The 16,853-nt window shown below is 39.7% G+C and overlaps 1 protein-coding gene across 18 annotated transcripts in view; it reads right to left on the reverse strand.

Moving 5' to 3' along the window:
• The window catches only part of neo1a (neogenin 1a), a 134,684-nt gene extending 118,091 nt beyond the window's left edge, over nt 1-16,593 (reverse strand). For 3 of the 18 annotated variants that reach the window (XM_067495756.1, XM_067495765.1, XM_067495755.1), the window contains exon 1: nt 15,831-16,586. In XM_067495756.1, coding sequence (XP_067351857.1) covers nt 15,831-15,921 — 91 coding nt within the window. In that variant the 5' untranslated portion in view covers nt 15,922-16,586. Of the gene's footprint in view, nt 1-15,830 lie in introns of all 18 variants that reach the window. The other 15 variants (XM_067495764.1, XM_067495775.1, XM_067495762.1 and 12 more) reach the window with 8 other exon arrangements.
• Between the last annotated feature and the right edge of the window lie 260 nt (nt 16,594-16,853).

Genomic DNA, 16,853 nt, shown 5'->3' on the forward strand with positions numbered 1-16,853 from the left:
GTTTATGACTGGATTAGATGAGACAAAAGCCACATAGACAATAAAGCTCTGATTCAAGTGTGCAAATAGATCTCCAGTTCTTATATTGATTTCTATATCCAGCATCTAAGTAAAACATATCACACTTGCCTAGGTGTGATCTCTCTCACACCTAAGCTTTCCATGTGGGGTTAATAAAGATTGTTATAATCAAATCACTTGATTCCAAGCACATTCTTCAAGAAATAAACTGCTAATGAGCACAAGTCCCACACATGTCCAGTAGTATTTTCAAGAACTAATTCACAGTGTGACTATGTTGCAGGCATTTTCCCTGAATGAGTGCGTGTTAATTTGTATTAGTGTTCCATCACTTCCACTCATTGTCACGCCGGCTGTGGAATTCGATTTTTAATGTAATCGTAACACTTAATGCTCCACTGCATGGTAAAAGCAAAAAGATGTTCAAAACAATAAGAATGGTCTTGAATGAAGAATGTTATGATACTGGAGAAACTGCTTAACCAAAACTGTGCAAGACAAATGGAAATTTCTGGAGGTACATGGATAGATGGCCTTTGGCCCAATACCAGTTGGGGCAGGCCAAACAATTGCACCACCATGACAAATCTAATGCAATTACACACATCGAGGTGTCAAGGAGTTGACAGAGAATAATGAAGCCAACATCAAACAGTGTTGATAAATGGAAACCAGGGATTGGCTGACCAGAGGAGGAGTCGGATGGGGGAAGGCAATGAAAGAAGGAGGCGGCTGGCTAAGGCTGTTATTGATTATACTGCCTGTGTCCTCATTTTAAGGAGGATGACGATGGGAGGGTGTTAGGAATGGAGGGCAGGGTTCGCCCAGCGGGCAGCAGTTAAAGCCTTGTGCCCCCTGAGAACACACCAAGTAGTCTCCAATGAGCTGGCCATTGGTCACGCTGAATATGTGACTGACACACACAACCAGTTGTTATTACTACTACTACTACTGATGCTAGGAACCTATCCACCCCACCCCCTCAAATAAACTCAACAATACATCCAAAGCTGATTGAAATTCAAAAGCAAGTCCTGACGCCACAGGCATAGACAACAATATGAGGGGGAGAGCAGTTGGGCTCACAAGGGCCCTATAAAAAAACAGATGCTAAATCACTTAACAGCTCCTGAATTAGTTGCTTACAAATCTGCTGGGACATGAGGAACCAGACAGTCCGTGGACATAGTGTGAATGGGTAGTGGCTCTTGGTGTGAAATATAACATATTCAGTGCTAAATGCAATACAACAAAGGGAAGATGGCCTCGCTGGAGCAGATTTTTCTTTGACCACTACAGAAGTCACTGCAAAGCTCCATCAAATACTGTTAAGAGACCAGAAGGCCAATATAGAAAATTCATGACATAAGTGACATTGGCAATTATTTAAAAAGCATCAATCTAAATACCCCATCTCTCAATGCCCTACCCCAAATCAATTTATGGAAAAGAGGATATGAGCAGCTGATGACTGACGATGCCGTGTGTGTGTCATTTTTTCTGAGGGAGGTTATGCTGTGGGATTTGTTACCACCTCTGATCTCATTTCCTTTTCATATGCTAGCAAATCCCAGGTAAGGCAGATGTTTTGGATGATACAGAGAGAGTGGCCAGCCCAGTCAGATTGGACTCCTGGAATTAATCTGGTAAAATCCTTTATACTGACCTGCTTAGTAGTCACTTAATCTAGAAGTAAACCAAAAACCAATTACACTGAGCACAAAATATGCGCCAGATAACCACTGATTCCTTACCCAACAATGAAACAAGTAGGGAAAATTAAAACTAGTTTATTTGATTCTTGGTTTATAATTAGCACATGCCATCTTTGCCATAGCAAATGCTCCATGAAGAAAAAAGCTAATCAGGTAGACATTACAGCCTCATGCACAAACCCTAACTTTTTTTTCTAATTAGTATAAGGGCTGGAAGTAAACATAACCTCAATCTCGACTACATTACCAATCTTCTCTGAATGCAGGTCAGCTCAAATACGCTTATGGTCTACACTCAAGGACAAAGGGACTTTTCCCTGGAGGGCTTCTCCGGTTCCAACTAAAGTAGCACTGTCTGGCTTTGATTCACACCTGCATTCCACCGAGAAACATGAGGATGCTGCACCCAGGTTAGGCTGGCAAATAGTAAACAAGTCAACATTGAGAACTGCTATTGCTTTGAACAGCACACACAGAACCACAGCATCAGGTGACATGTTGGATCTGTTGTTTTTTAAGTAATGCAACCCTGCTTTAGGTATTCAGGCATTCCAATATTACACAAGCTGCCTCAGTTAGGATGTGGCAGAAACAGCAATAGAATTGTGCAATGAAATATTGCCACATTAGCTGCTGTTTAGATCACACCTACTGTACACTACCTTTTAGCTATTTTTGACTAATCAAGCAAAAACAATGCTTTTATAGGCTAACCTAGTTTGCTCAATTAGGAACACAATAAGCATCGTGCACGCTCCTGTGTGAGTACAGTTCATTTCCTGCCTTTTTTGTTAAAAGTGCTCAGCTCATTCAAAAGTGAATGAAATGGGGGGAGGCCCAGACACTATTTACTCAGCAGGAAGAGACATGAGTCCCTGGCTTCCTAATGGCTTCCTGCATCTCACACAATTGTTTCCCCTCAAGACATCTTATCAATACAGACTGCCACTGTGTTGACCAGAAAACCCACAACACATGGACACTGTGTCTAAATTAAGTATCTCTGAATATGAAAATGACTTGTTCTCTTAACTATAAATATTTCTGAGAATAGTAGCTCGTCTAAAACAATATAAAATCTGTCAATCTGACGGGCAGCTGTCAGATTTACATTTGTCAGATGTGTATATAGCATGTGTTGAGAAAAAGGATAAGACATTGTATTTAAAAAAGACAATTAACTTATAACCTGCAACTATGATTTTGCCAAAAGCAAGAGGGCCCAGCAAATAAGTCCTGCCATGATTTTTGAGTTAAGACAATTTTGTACATCTGAACAAAAACTAGCTGACTCGTTGACATACAGGTGACGACCTTAAACTGCTTTAATAAACTACAGTAGTAAAGTCTTTTGAGGGAGACTAGCTGTTTCCTCTGCCTCTAGCATTGGTAATAAGCTATGCTAAATGCATCAAAACAGAATGTCTATCTTAAATGCATAAAACAAATGTATTAATATTCATATGAAAAATCTTTGTAATGCAACGTATAAGTGCATTACCAATGCATCTCAAAAGAGGTAGGTCAACAGTATATTTACATAAAATTTCTTAAAGAAAAAGTGATTAAGGAAGCTTCTCATCCATATTTCTGATGCCACACACACACACACACACACACACACATACATATATACATATACATATATTTATACATATACATATACATATATATATATATACATATACATATACATATATATATACATATACATATATATATATATATATATATATATATATATATATATATATATATATATATATATTTTTATATATATATATATATATATATATATATATATATATATATATATATATATATATATATATATATATATATATATATATATATATATATATATATATATATATATATATATATATATATATATATATATGAATGGATTACCACAGATAAGCTTTAACCGGATGCACATGAACCACAGGTACGTGTGGGTTTAGAGGACAGACAGCCCATAAAATCCACACTAAACCTCAGTCTAGCACATGACGAATGTTTTTGGAGCACTTCACTATCCATTGCTTGCCTCTCATTTTAAGTCTGTGTGGGAGAAAGCCAGAATGGGAAAGGGTAGTAATCGTGAGCAAGAGCCAAGAGACTAGCTATTGCGAGGTCTCATTAGAAATTAATTAAGTAGCCAGCACAGGGACTGGCCCATGGCGTCACTAGGCATCCCATGCATGGCCCCACTGGGAGCACTTGAACCCCTGACACCCCAACTACAACCACAGTCATTTGGGGCCAAACAGGGTGCGTGACATGGCCCTGGCCCAGAGACACTGGCCTGCCAGGCTGGGAATGCAGTGGCACTGTGGGGGGATTGCAAGAGGGACAAAGAAGGGGAAAAGGGGCTCAACTGATTCAGGGCTTATTGGGTTAGAGAGCAATATTATTAAGTCCCCTGTCACTCTGCAACAAAAAGCACCCTATGGGCTAGCAGTGGCTAATAAAACCACCACCATTTATTATTAATTCATAGTTGAGACATAGTTCTGACATGAAAGACTGCAGCTTGGTCCCTAGCATGTTCCAGCTGAAGGAACTGCTACTTCACACTGAACATAGACCAATAAGAAGTTCCAAAACTGACTTGAATCAGGCTGCTTTCACACCTGCTTAATTAAATAATGCTGGCTGAATTTTCATTTAGACTTGCTACACTTCACTACCATATTATACAGCATATGGCACACACAGACTGCAAGAAATATGTTAAGATCTTGCCCTGTGTCTTTATATATGTATGCACACAATTTAATTTGTTAAGCAGGTGTCCAGAAAGCTTGAATGTCATGCTTATGCACTGTTACAGTCCTAATATCACCATGGCTTGAAGGAACACATATAAAATACAACAAAGATGATAAAGTTCAAACAAATGTAATGAGAGTAACAAAACATAGGTAAGCGAGAGCTCCGGTCAAAAGAGACAAAGGACAGGGTAAACCCGGGGAACAAGCCACACAATAGTCTGTCGGATTCCAGCTTCACCCGCTAACTTAATAATCATCCAACTAACCTAACAAAACCAAAACCAATAACATAGCTGCTGGCAACTCCCAGCCCAACTGGCCATTAACACATCATCAAAATTCTGCAACACAAAAACATAATCTGTGCCGGTGGTGCGAGAGAAAAAGAGAGAAACCCGACAGCTCCTTTTTCACCACCTTTTATCCCTCCAGGTGACCCTGTTTCCCAGGTGAGCCTGCTTTGGCCAGCAGCGACTGGGTAGGAGATACACACACACACACACACACACACACACACACACACATTAATAAACATTAACCGTGAGGGAAGGTGCACCGGCAAGAGGCACATGTAATATGCACTCAGGACTAATTTAGCCCACTTCAAGTAAATGAAGTATGAAAGCGGAAAAAGCCTTTTGCTTTTCTCCCCAACCAATAATTCAAGCAATCGGATTGTTGCTTATACAAGAACTCAATGTCCTTCACAAGAAAAACACATTAGTTTGATCAATAATGGTTATTACATGCCTTCATTGTCTATTGTTCATATTGAAAACATAATGTATGATGAGCAAAGCTTTACATTTAATTAAAAAAATTGAATTTGGCTTCTAGAAGGCAATGTATGTGTATTTAATCACAGACGTCAAACATTTTCATTTTGTGCATCCACACAATGTTTTTTATTGTATTGTTGATTGTACAACTTACTAAAAAGGAAATCAAGGGCTTGGGTTAAATAAATGAAATGAAAATTATAACAAAGAGAATGTCCAATACCCCCACACTGTACCACCCATCACATATTTCAAGTCTTCGCATTTCCCATTTGGCTGGACTGCTTAGTGAGAAAGGATTAAACAATTAGTCTGCAACAATTTTAATAACTATTCAATAATTTGAATATTATTATATAATAGAACTTGAATATTATCAAATAAAAAAAAAAGCAAAACAGCAAACTAAGAAAAGCAGGAGTTTGCGCCTTCTGTGTATTTTACATCCTAGTAAATGTAAATGGATATGTTTTGGTTTCATTCTGTCTACTGGACAAAGATCAAAGTAAGAATAAACTTTCACCTGTGTAAAATTATGATTAAGTGATTAATCAACCAATAAGTAAAAACAATATTAGACACATAAACCTATAATAAAAATAACTGCTATACTTAGCCCCATTACAGAAGAAGCAGGTAAGACTACACTCAAGTCTGGCTCCCAATTAATGCGCCTCATTCTAGCATAATATAAAGGGGGGAAATAAATGAACAGACAGGTTTAACTGTACATTAATGTTCATCTCTCTGTGTTCTTGATGGGGCACCTCATTAAGAATCTGTTGGTGGCAGCTGGCTTGCTATCCCACCCCATCATTACTGCCCCGCCATGCCGAACCCTGCCATTCACCCTTCCATCCCATCCCCCGCTCTAAACACGTCCCTCGTATCTCATATGACATCTGTGTCTCAGGGTCCTGTGATGGAATGCTGCTCGCCTGCGTTTCCTCTGCAGGTGCTCCCTGCTTGCAGCCATCCATTCTGCAGTCATGCTACTGCTGTGGCTGAGTGGCCTGTCAGTCAAGGTTCAAGGGACAATGGTTAAGCAATCAGAGGGAATTGATTTAGCTGCTTTCCATCACTGCCCATTGCATATACTTCAAACTGGTGGAAGTGCTCGCATCTGAGAACCTACTGCTCTACCTCCACATTCTTTAATTCAAAGAACGACTGAAACCCTGGAGTGCTATAGCATAATGTTGGCTAAATAAAGTGAAGAAAATTAATATCAACCTTTTAGGCACCCTAACAATGAGAACAAAATGGAAATGCTTAGAGTCATAATGTCACAATGTGAAAACTGTGCAATCTCCTCTTGCATTGTGTAAGCCTGTCAGTAATCGAAGTTTCTTCCCACGCTCTTAAGATTCACATCACAGCAAAACCTAATCATTTATCACATTCTATAAAACAGACACTGTGTCATCTTGCCAAAAGGTCAAGGACTACAACCCACATTAGGGAAAGCAAAGGCATAACTGAGGAGGGATAGGAGGTCTCATTTTCTTCACCACAAAGTCCTAGTCGCATAGTCCTCATGTCAAACATTGGAACCAGCTGAACAACAATTCAGTCATATTGAAAACTTGAATGCAAAACAGTAGCAATAAAGACCCATCATGAAGCTTCTGTTTTCTAGAAAGAAAGAAGTCCTAATCCTTCACCTATACTTATCATTTTTATCAGTAAAAATGAATCACAACAACTGTACTATAAATCAAAATGCAACATACAGTTAGCATTCTCTATGGCCAGCCTTACACTTATTTTATGTTAGAGCTGTAACACTTAAATGAAAGAAAAGGAGCGCATCTATTTAACTGTGAATAGAGTCAAAAAAGAGCCAATTCCATTACATCATTTCAATCTATTAAAAAGCAACTTAAGGGAGCAATTTTACCATTTAAGCTGCCTCTCCCGACCTTCATTAGCTTTAGATGACCTCACAGCTAAGGAGAAACTGGCTCCAATAACATGATGAGAAGGCAGTGCAGAGAGCCCAAAGCCAAAGGGGAGCTCCCAACGGCACAAAGGGGCCTCTGTCTAGTGCAAAACTTTTCAAAGAACCATTTCAGTTTAGACTTAGCAGCAAAAACATTAATAACCGGAGATTTTGTTCAGGGTTCACTATAGCAGCAGGTGATGTCAAAATAAAACCTGGGAGGTTAACTGGAAAGGTGCCAAGCAGAGTTGAGACACAAGTTGATAAATACTTGACTAGCACAGCGGCCTCCATTGGTCTTAACGCTAAACCCTAAATTGTTTAAACTTAATGTCTGAGGTTCAACAATCCTGAATGCTACCGAGCTCTGCATGTTGAGACAGTGCCATGGAAAAGTACTGTGCAGAACCAAAAAAAAACTACACCTACTTATATTCTTGCTGAAGCCAAAACACACTACATCTACTATGCTTAAAATATAGTGATTTCCATGGATTTTCATATTTCCACTACAGAGAGCAGATAAGCCAGTTTCTGACTTTAAAATAAAATTTATGGAGAATATACTGGAACTTCAAACAGAAGCGTTCTGGCAGTACTTACTAAATTTGCAGCAGTTCTTCAACTACTGAAAAGTCACCATAATAGAAATTTCAAAGTTAGGCACTGGTACTGAATGGAGTTGCATGTGCAAAGAGTAGACTAACTTAATCACAATGTAAAGATTAAAAAGAAATCTTACTGTGGCTTCCCAGAAGACATGAGATTATTTCGTTTTGTAAGTACCAGGTTTTAATTTATGCAAATGTTGTAAAACATGCAATCGGAATCTGTCCTTTTTCAGAAAGCAACTTCTTTGACAAGCACAAAAGCCCAAACCACACGACTAAGAATTTCTTTACAGTTGGCAGGTGTCAGCTTATCTGTAGTTTTAAAAGGAACAACAATGCATGCCTTTCTTAATTTTTTTATCTGCTCAAAATATATGTAGAAAACACCAAATCACTGGCATGAAGTTTACAAATGTGCTTTTTCACAGTCACACTGCTGCATAGAGAGCAAGTTCAAGTGTGGAGACCATGTTGATGAACAGCTGTTCAACTCCAGATGGGTGGCATTCTCCAATAAAAATACCCACCCAAACATACACACGCACATCCCACCATATCTAAAGCTGCCAAGAGCCACAGACTGGGCACAAGATGATGGCAACCAGCTCAACTGAGCAGTGCTCACAATCATTTCTCTGTGACTGACTGCCCCCACACCCTTTCAGCACATGAAACGTTCCTTTGACTGAATGGAAGCTGAGAGGCTATACGTGTACATGGGTGATTAAGACTTTGAGTGTGTATGTAAGAGCTCTCCCACATACAATTATTGACAGATCTAGCACCAGCAATATAACATTTCAATGAAGACAACTTAAATGAAATAAACTCCATATTAAACAGAAAACAACATGATGCATAAAATGAATTTGTGATTAACAAGGTTCAAATTGCACTGTTCATTCTTGGCAATCACTGTAAACATAACCATTGTAGTTTCAATAGCTGCATTAAATTTTGACTGGCTGCTTGCTTTTGAAGCACAGTTACTTAAAAACTGGACCACACCATGAACTACACCAGCACGAAGACATACAGGTTTAGTCATCACAATCTGGACATCCTCTGAAAATGCACCTCAGAGATCTTCAGCAGATTCTTCTGTGTTGTCAAATTACTGAATTCTTCACCACAGTGTGAGCAATGTTGAAACCGCCCATTATGACGACATACCCAACCATGAAATCAGATACACAATTGGAATAAACCTACATTTGTCCGTCTGCTTTGGAAGGAGGGTCGTAACATTAACCAATGATAATGAACATAATATCTTTCTCTTAGACTTAAAGGAATAAATTTTATCTGGGCTAAGACTAAGCTAGCTGCCTCCAGCTATGTTTGAAGAATATCTTACTTCGTTACAAAATGTGCATACTGTTCTAAAATATACTATAGAAGTCGTAACTGTGTAACAGCAGCTTCTTAACCTTAACTATCAGGATCAGACTCCAGATTACAGATCACTATATAATTAGTGTGTTACTCCTGATATGTCTAAGGTCCTGCATAGGAGAATACACATTATTAGGTCATGTTGCCATTGGCTGGGGTTCATAAGAAGACCACATCAGTGCTTATGAATAATGCTTATTTTATGTAATCAACTTGTGAAGCAGCTGCTCAAGGACATTGAGGAATCCAGGCTGTTTGTAAAACTGGATTAAGCGAGATTTGAAAACATACCCATTAATAAAAGTTCTTCAAAAGGGCCACAATGGGAGGGCTGGTGGCTCAATGGGTAGAATATCGGATTGGGTGGCAGAAGGCTTTGGGATCGAATCCCACCCCACCAGGTATGGCCCCACCAAGCCGCAAAGGACAACCCAAAAATGGGAAGGTTGTAGCAGGAAGGGCACCCGGGGTAAAAACGCAAGCCAAATCAATGTGCGGAACATGTTCTGCTGTGGCGGACCCTGAAAGGGACAAGTCGAAAGCCGCTGATTTATTCAAAAGGGCTCTTTGATCACTCTGTTAATTTACAACCTAGATTACTCCTAGGAATTTAATCTGCCAACTTTCAATTACATTAAATATAAATTGACTTAATTTCATTTGACTCTTTTTCCCTTGTGTAGCTCACAATCACAGAATAAAGTTTGTACTGCATCTTTAATGATCTTGCTTCCTATTCAAGTTACTGTACATTATCCCATTGTTTGAGTCCTCCCGAGTATGGAAAGTAAGAATTATCAGTGTTCTCTCTCTGCTTCAGGTCTACTATGGCACTAGTAGAAAATCCCTTTGTCAATATCGAAACCGCTCCAGAGATCCCATATCCTTTCCACAATCGAAAGATGCTGACTTGCTACAAAGATTACAATCAACAAAAAAAAAACAAAGAAATGGTTTGAGACTATATTTTTTAATAAAAATGTCAAGATAAAGTTAAGTTATTCCTTTACTGCTTGACTACTAGGATTATAATTATGCCCTTATACTAAATACAGAATTTGAGAAATTCAAGCATTCAGAGTTCGTCAAGACATCTTACTTTTTTGGAAATGCCTGTAATATGCCCCCTAGGGCAACAGAGTCTTGAACTCATTAGTCCAGGGTCTTCTGACACGCACAGCTTGCATTCGTCCTGAGCCTACATAGCTGCCACTATGAACAGGAGGCGCCATTACAAGAGCTCAGCAAAACCAAAGTAGCAAACGTTTGAAGAAATCTTTTTTGGAAAAAGGTTTTCCCTGTCCCACTGATTCATTTGGAAGCCCTTTCCTTTAAAGTTATGCTTGAATGCCTGGCCAGGGGAAAACACGCCTTTGCTTGCAGTACACTACCTAAATCTAACATCATACACTGCCATTTGCTGCTGTCATGCTGCAGTTATAAATGATGTGCACTGTAGTTCTGTGTGCAGTTAAACACTCGAAAATGCCAGCTGTCCAAAAGAATATGACTATTTGTAACTGCAGTGTAACAAATCATAAATATTATAGAACGTGCTATGCTGCAAGACTACTATACTTGCTACTTATACAACTTTCACTTACAAGTTGTTTTCTGTTCTACACTGGTAAGAGAATTAGTACATGACAGACGTACTAGTTTCTGCAATTAAAAAATAACAGTTCTGTCTTTGGTTAGCCATAAACCCCATGCACAGAGTCCACTGCAATTTTGCACATCAATGTTGGATCAGAACACGTTCAGTTTAGTTCATCAGAGCTTGACCAAAGTCACTTTATAGCATAAGGTCATAGCATCATAAATACAGAGATTTAAAAAAAAAAGGCAATTCTTGACATGTAGCCATAATTGCAGTCTTTTCCATGTATGATTTGCTTAAACTTTTGCTATATGCCTCAGCTCCACAGAAACTGATAAGTCTCTGCTCTCCCAGAAGTCATTAAGTTTTAACATCATTCAATCAGATCATGGAAGCCTGGAGAGCACAACAGCACCACAGTAAAGTGAATATGTTGTATATGGTTCTATTTTTATAACATCACGCAATAGTGGAAATAATTTCCAACAATATCTCTAATAAAAGATAAAAAGTAGTATTGATGTGATTTCTATGTGGTTATGATAAAGTCTCAAAAGTGTCACCGCAGAGCTGAGCAACATGGGCAGCTTTGTGGCTGCTAGACTTTTTTCAACTTTGTTCTCAGTACGTTTTTTTTTTCCCCAGCCTTGTTTGTACATCAAATGGCCAGCGAAAAACAAAGAAGGCAGACAGCACCCAGATTGGAAAGGTGCTACATCTGACATCTTTTTGTAGGCACAGCAGGAACACCTCTCAATCTGAGAGAAGTTCTGCTTCAGGGGAGCACACTTGATGTGTGCTGCTTTTTGTCAACTGACCAATCGTAGCATGGAACAGGCTAGCTTTTAAAGTATAAGGGCTGATGGTTCAGGACAACACCTGAATCCCTTTTGTATCATTTTAAATAAAATAAAAATCCTTCTAGATAACCCTGGTCTCTGGACACTTAGAGGAAGTGGTTAAAGTGTTTAAATAAAAATCTTTATTCTCTGCCAGCGCATACAAAACACTATGCTGAACTTAGTGAACCAGGAACTGCTGCTAAACATTTGTAAACATGCGTAAACATTTAACATTAAAATTGCCATGGTGGTGAATATGGAACTAAGCCAAGGTTAGGTTCAGCTCAGTGTCTGAAGGGCAGAGGAGAATGCTTTCACCACTTTCCAACAGAAATAAAACTTTTCAGTTTTTTTTTTACAATAATCATATTCGAACATTGTGAAGTAAACAGTAACTTTGTTATTATGTTTAATTACCATCAAGTGCATGTTCATTTAGTATGCCTGTACTGATCAATGAATGCCATCTCCTGTGCTTAGTCTGGCAAATCCTTGCTGGAGCTCACTGTTTTTCACCAGAAATGTGGTGTTAAGTACAAAAAGGGCTGTAAGAAAACTGTGGAAAAATATTGCACTGTTGTAGACACATTCACCAAACACCAAGTGTGGTACCACCCAGAGTGACTACTCCAGAGAGCACAAACACACAGATGAGAGTATTAAACAATTCTAATACTGAGCAGCAGTTGAAATAAATTCCCTATTATGAATACTTCTACAACAACTGATTTAAAACTTTTTTCAGTTAAGTGAACAGCTAGTTACTTTGTAGAAGGCTTATTAGACAAAAAACAATACATACTTTAAACATACCCAGGAAAGCCTGAACTAATATGCAAAAACGCAACTAAATGTGGGGAAAACTTCACACTGCCCTAAGGTAGTCTTTCACGGCTTCTGAACGTAATATACAGGCTGCGGTGCAGAGACAGGAAAAGCAGACTTTATTCATGTTTCTCCGCACCATCCCATTAGAAGCAGCTCTGATTAAGGCTATTTCATCCTTATGAGAGGTCATGGGCTTGTCCGTGGTCCACTCAGTGTTTTAGACTATGATGTAAGATTGGCAGCTCTCCACTCAAAACAGCTGCCACTTTAGTACAACAAGAACCAGCGAGCTGGGCCAGTCTGTGCCTCAAACACACATGGGGCTAACAATGGGAGCTAGAATAACAGTTGTAAACATCATGCTAAATAGCAATTAAACATATGTATATAGTGCTAAGAGAGAATTCAAGTTGCTTCTACCTTATGTATAAGTATTAAACCTGCAGACTGACATTAGGAAATACATTAGCAAACAGAAGAACCTTGTTAAATTGTAATAAAAGCAGTCATACTGTTTTACCAGAACATTTAGCTGAAACATAAAGGCTTAAATATTAAATGTGGTTAGTACACTAACCTCCAAACAAACACCCAAAAAGATGCAGCAGCAGCAACAGATGCAGAGCATACCATCTATTCAGTGGATATTGATCTGCATTTTCCTGTGCCAATTACAAGTGATAAGCTGCTGTGACAGACAGCAACTGACTTCAATAACTGCTGTCATTTATTGAAAACCCAGCACAGGCAGCTTAAGCTGCTGATATAGCAAACAGAAACATAGCCCAAACAAATTTTTAGTTTCAACTGTGATCTTAAACTGCCGACCTCACCATGCCATTGCTTACATCAGAACACTGTACTACAACAAAAACTGAGCTCCAACATAACCATAGCAGATAAGTAGCAGATGCTAAAGATGGAGGAGCAGTTTCTTAGTGAATCAGATGATTTAAACACTTGGCCAAGTGACTGGTGCCCATAAATAAATTATCAGTGAATAGGTCACAATCTACCTCCTCTCTAGTCATCACAAAATGACACACACAAAACAAATTCGGTTATTTAGAGCCAAAGACAAGGATGGATTAAATTCATTTGGTAAATGGTAGGTACATAAGCCTTTTACTACACTTCACTTACTGATTATAAAATGAAATGAGGGGGTGCCCGGGTAATTCCTGAAAAACATGCAATCCATGCATAGAGACTCAACTTTAAGGCCTCCTACTTCTTTTCCCCACAAACCAGGATGTAGGATTAACCACACAGAAAAAAAAATATGTTCTTTGCAGCACAGTATACAGACAGGAATTTAGACATGTTTTAAAACAGTTGTTTATCAAGCTTGGGCAGTGTTGGATCTGAGGTGGTCTGTCAGGATAAAACCCTGGAAAGTGGTCTGTAAGAGCAGTGAGGGTTGCCAAATGTTTACACATTTCAGCAAGTTATTTGCATTGTCTGCTGAGAGACAATCAGCATACAATTCCCTCCCAGCAGGATTACGGAGATAAGACACAGCCTAAATGGATTTTACATTCTTCTAACAGAGACATATTTACAAAAGTCAAACATTTAGGTAATGTTTAAAACACTAATACTTGTGAGAGCAACAGAAAATCATGAAGGTAAAAAATGCAAAACTTTGGTTATTCCAAACAAAACCAAAAAGTGAGACTATCTTTTACGTCACCTTTCTTACCAAGTGGGACAGGCAGAAAGTTGGAGCTGCAACTTTGCAAAGTTTGATAAAGAAAACTTCTGGCCACAGCCAGGGCCTCAAAGAAATGTGTTTTGGATAAACAGATAATTTCAGAAAAGGGGACCCCACAATTAGTAATTTGAGACTCTCTGCATGTGGGTCCCAGTCCAATTCTCTGGAATCAATCAAAGCTCCCAAAGGAACTCCCTGCTCCCCTTAATCTCCTGGTTTTATTACTTTCCAGACAGTCGGCCTGTTTCACCCTACCCCCTCTCTCTCTTTTGTACTGATCTCCAGCAAAGCCAAGGAGGGTTTTTTTTCCCCCTCTCTCACTCTCTCTCTCTCCCTCCCCTTCCACCACTGCAGAGCGCTTTTCATGCAGGAGAGGGTCTTTCATCAGGCTCCACACGCAAGTGAGCCCAACAGCTAGCAGAAGCCCATCACTCCAAGGCCTGTCTTCTATGCACATTCATTCTTTTAACCAGCAAAACCCACAACAAGCCTTCAAAGGTGCATGGACTGCTTTTTAAACACACACAAACACACACATAAACACACACACACACCTATTTTTCATATCACACCAGTGAAAAAACTGGACCATGTTGCACAGCAGTCAGTTATATTTACGATTTTCCAGACCTGCTGTTTGATAATATTCACAGCTAAAATGATAAGAGTAAGACTGTCACAATGGGGTAATGATAAGAGACAGAGGTGGGCACACAAAACTACATTTTGCCCATAATCCTCCAATTGTTCTTAGACACGAGATGAGGTTTGTGGTAGGTTATTAATGGCACACACAGGCTCGAACCAGTACGTCTAATATCATGAATTCACCTTTATTATCAATGAAATGTCTTACTACACAACACCACCAGTTGAAATAGGGCTGACATTGATCTGCACACTGCAGTACTGTGCCCTCACCTCACCACAATTAGCTGAAGCAAATGAATCCGTCTCTGTTTATCCATCAGCAAAGCGTGTATTGACGCCCAGGTAATGAGATGTCTGCTGGACAGATGATTCTAGTTTATTGGCTGACAGTTAACAATAATGCCTCTCTGCATACCGCGGTTTTCCACCATTAACTTACTCTAATTCATAAATTTTCAAGATTATATAGCAAGTCACAGGCAGATGGAGAGCTAGATGCAATCAATTCAACAAATGTGTGTGTGTGTTTTGGCCTTTCAAACATAACAGCAGACGACCCAAAGCCATATCTGTTAAACAATTATACTTCAAATACTACACAATATATATTTTACTGAATCGTGTGAAAGCTATAAGCAGTTGTGCCTCAACAGATGCAGACAAAAGGATGGAGTGGAAAAGCATGTTGCTTTACTGCTTAGACGGGGAGGGTCTAGAGAAGACAGTGTGCCAGCTATGAAAAAGTAACCTACTTTTAAAGTTGTGCAAACGGTGAAGGAGTCGCTGACCTAAACACACGCACAATTAGCTACCTATAGCTCCGCGGCGGATTTTCAGAGCTTGCATTCCGTGCGTTTTTCCTGAGCCAACTCGTGACACAATGTACGTAAGTTGATATTAGTCGACGCATAAAGAGACAGGCACACAGCAGAACAACGTTATTAAAGACATTTACCTTTGTCGACATGCTTTGCCACGGTGCTCTCCGTATGGATAAAGGTGAGACAGAGGAGAGAGAGGAGCGACAGAGCTCCCCGCTCGGCCATCACTTTTCACAAAAAAATCTTTGCAGGCTTCAGGAACCCCGGAGAAGCTTTTTAAAAAAGAAACCCCTAAAATCCACGGTCACCTCCTGTAAATGCACAAAAGGACAAAAAAAAGTTCAAAGTCCTGTAACGTGTGGAAACATCCGGAGCCAGGTACTTTTAAAACTGTCCGGATGAAACATGTAGCTGGAAGGAGAGAGCCGCAGGTTAGAGACTGTTTTCTCAACTTGGTGGAGACGGAGGTCGGAGAAAAAAAACACTGAAATCAATCCATGGCCACGGTGGCGCAGGGAAAGGACAAAAAGACCTGCGGGCGAGTGAGCACCAAAGCGCTGACTTTACTACTCCGATATCTGTCAAGCGCGTAAAAGACTCGAACAGGCTCAGTTGGTGAAAGGATCCGAGCAGAAGGAGAAATCTCCGTCGCGGCCACCTCACAGCTCACGGACGGGACGTAAGGGAGCAGCGTGTTGGAGGGCTGGATCTCTATCGGCTCCCCGGAAAACAGGATGTGGAGTCAAACGGAAGTTTGGATCGTGTCTGCCTGTGTGCTTCGGTAACAACTAAAATATGGTGTGGGATTTCAGTCCAAAGTCAACACCTCAGCTCTGCGTCACCGGTCTACTGCTGTGCTAAAATTACATGCAAATCGACACCTTGAACAGCAGTAATAAGAAGTTAATACAAACTTGCTATCTGCAAAGAAAATTTGCAAAAGTGCAACGTGAAACTAGCAGTTGACTCGTTTAAGTTAAGCGACTAGGACACGGGCATTTCAGTATAAAATTGCCACTTTCCCCAGTCCTGGTCCTCGAGGACCCCTGTTCTGCACTACTCACGGCCGATCACCTGGCTCAGGTGTGTTCAGTCAGTCAGAAGCTGGAAGATACAGGACCTCAGAGGGAGGAAAGACAGAGTGAGTAGTTGTAGAG

Source organism: Channa argus, chromosome 2 (genome assembly GCF_033026475.1).
Source record: "Channa argus isolate prfri chromosome 2, Channa argus male v1.0, whole genome shotgun sequence".
NCBI lineage: Eukaryota > Metazoa > Chordata > Actinopteri > Anabantiformes > Channidae > Channa > Channa argus.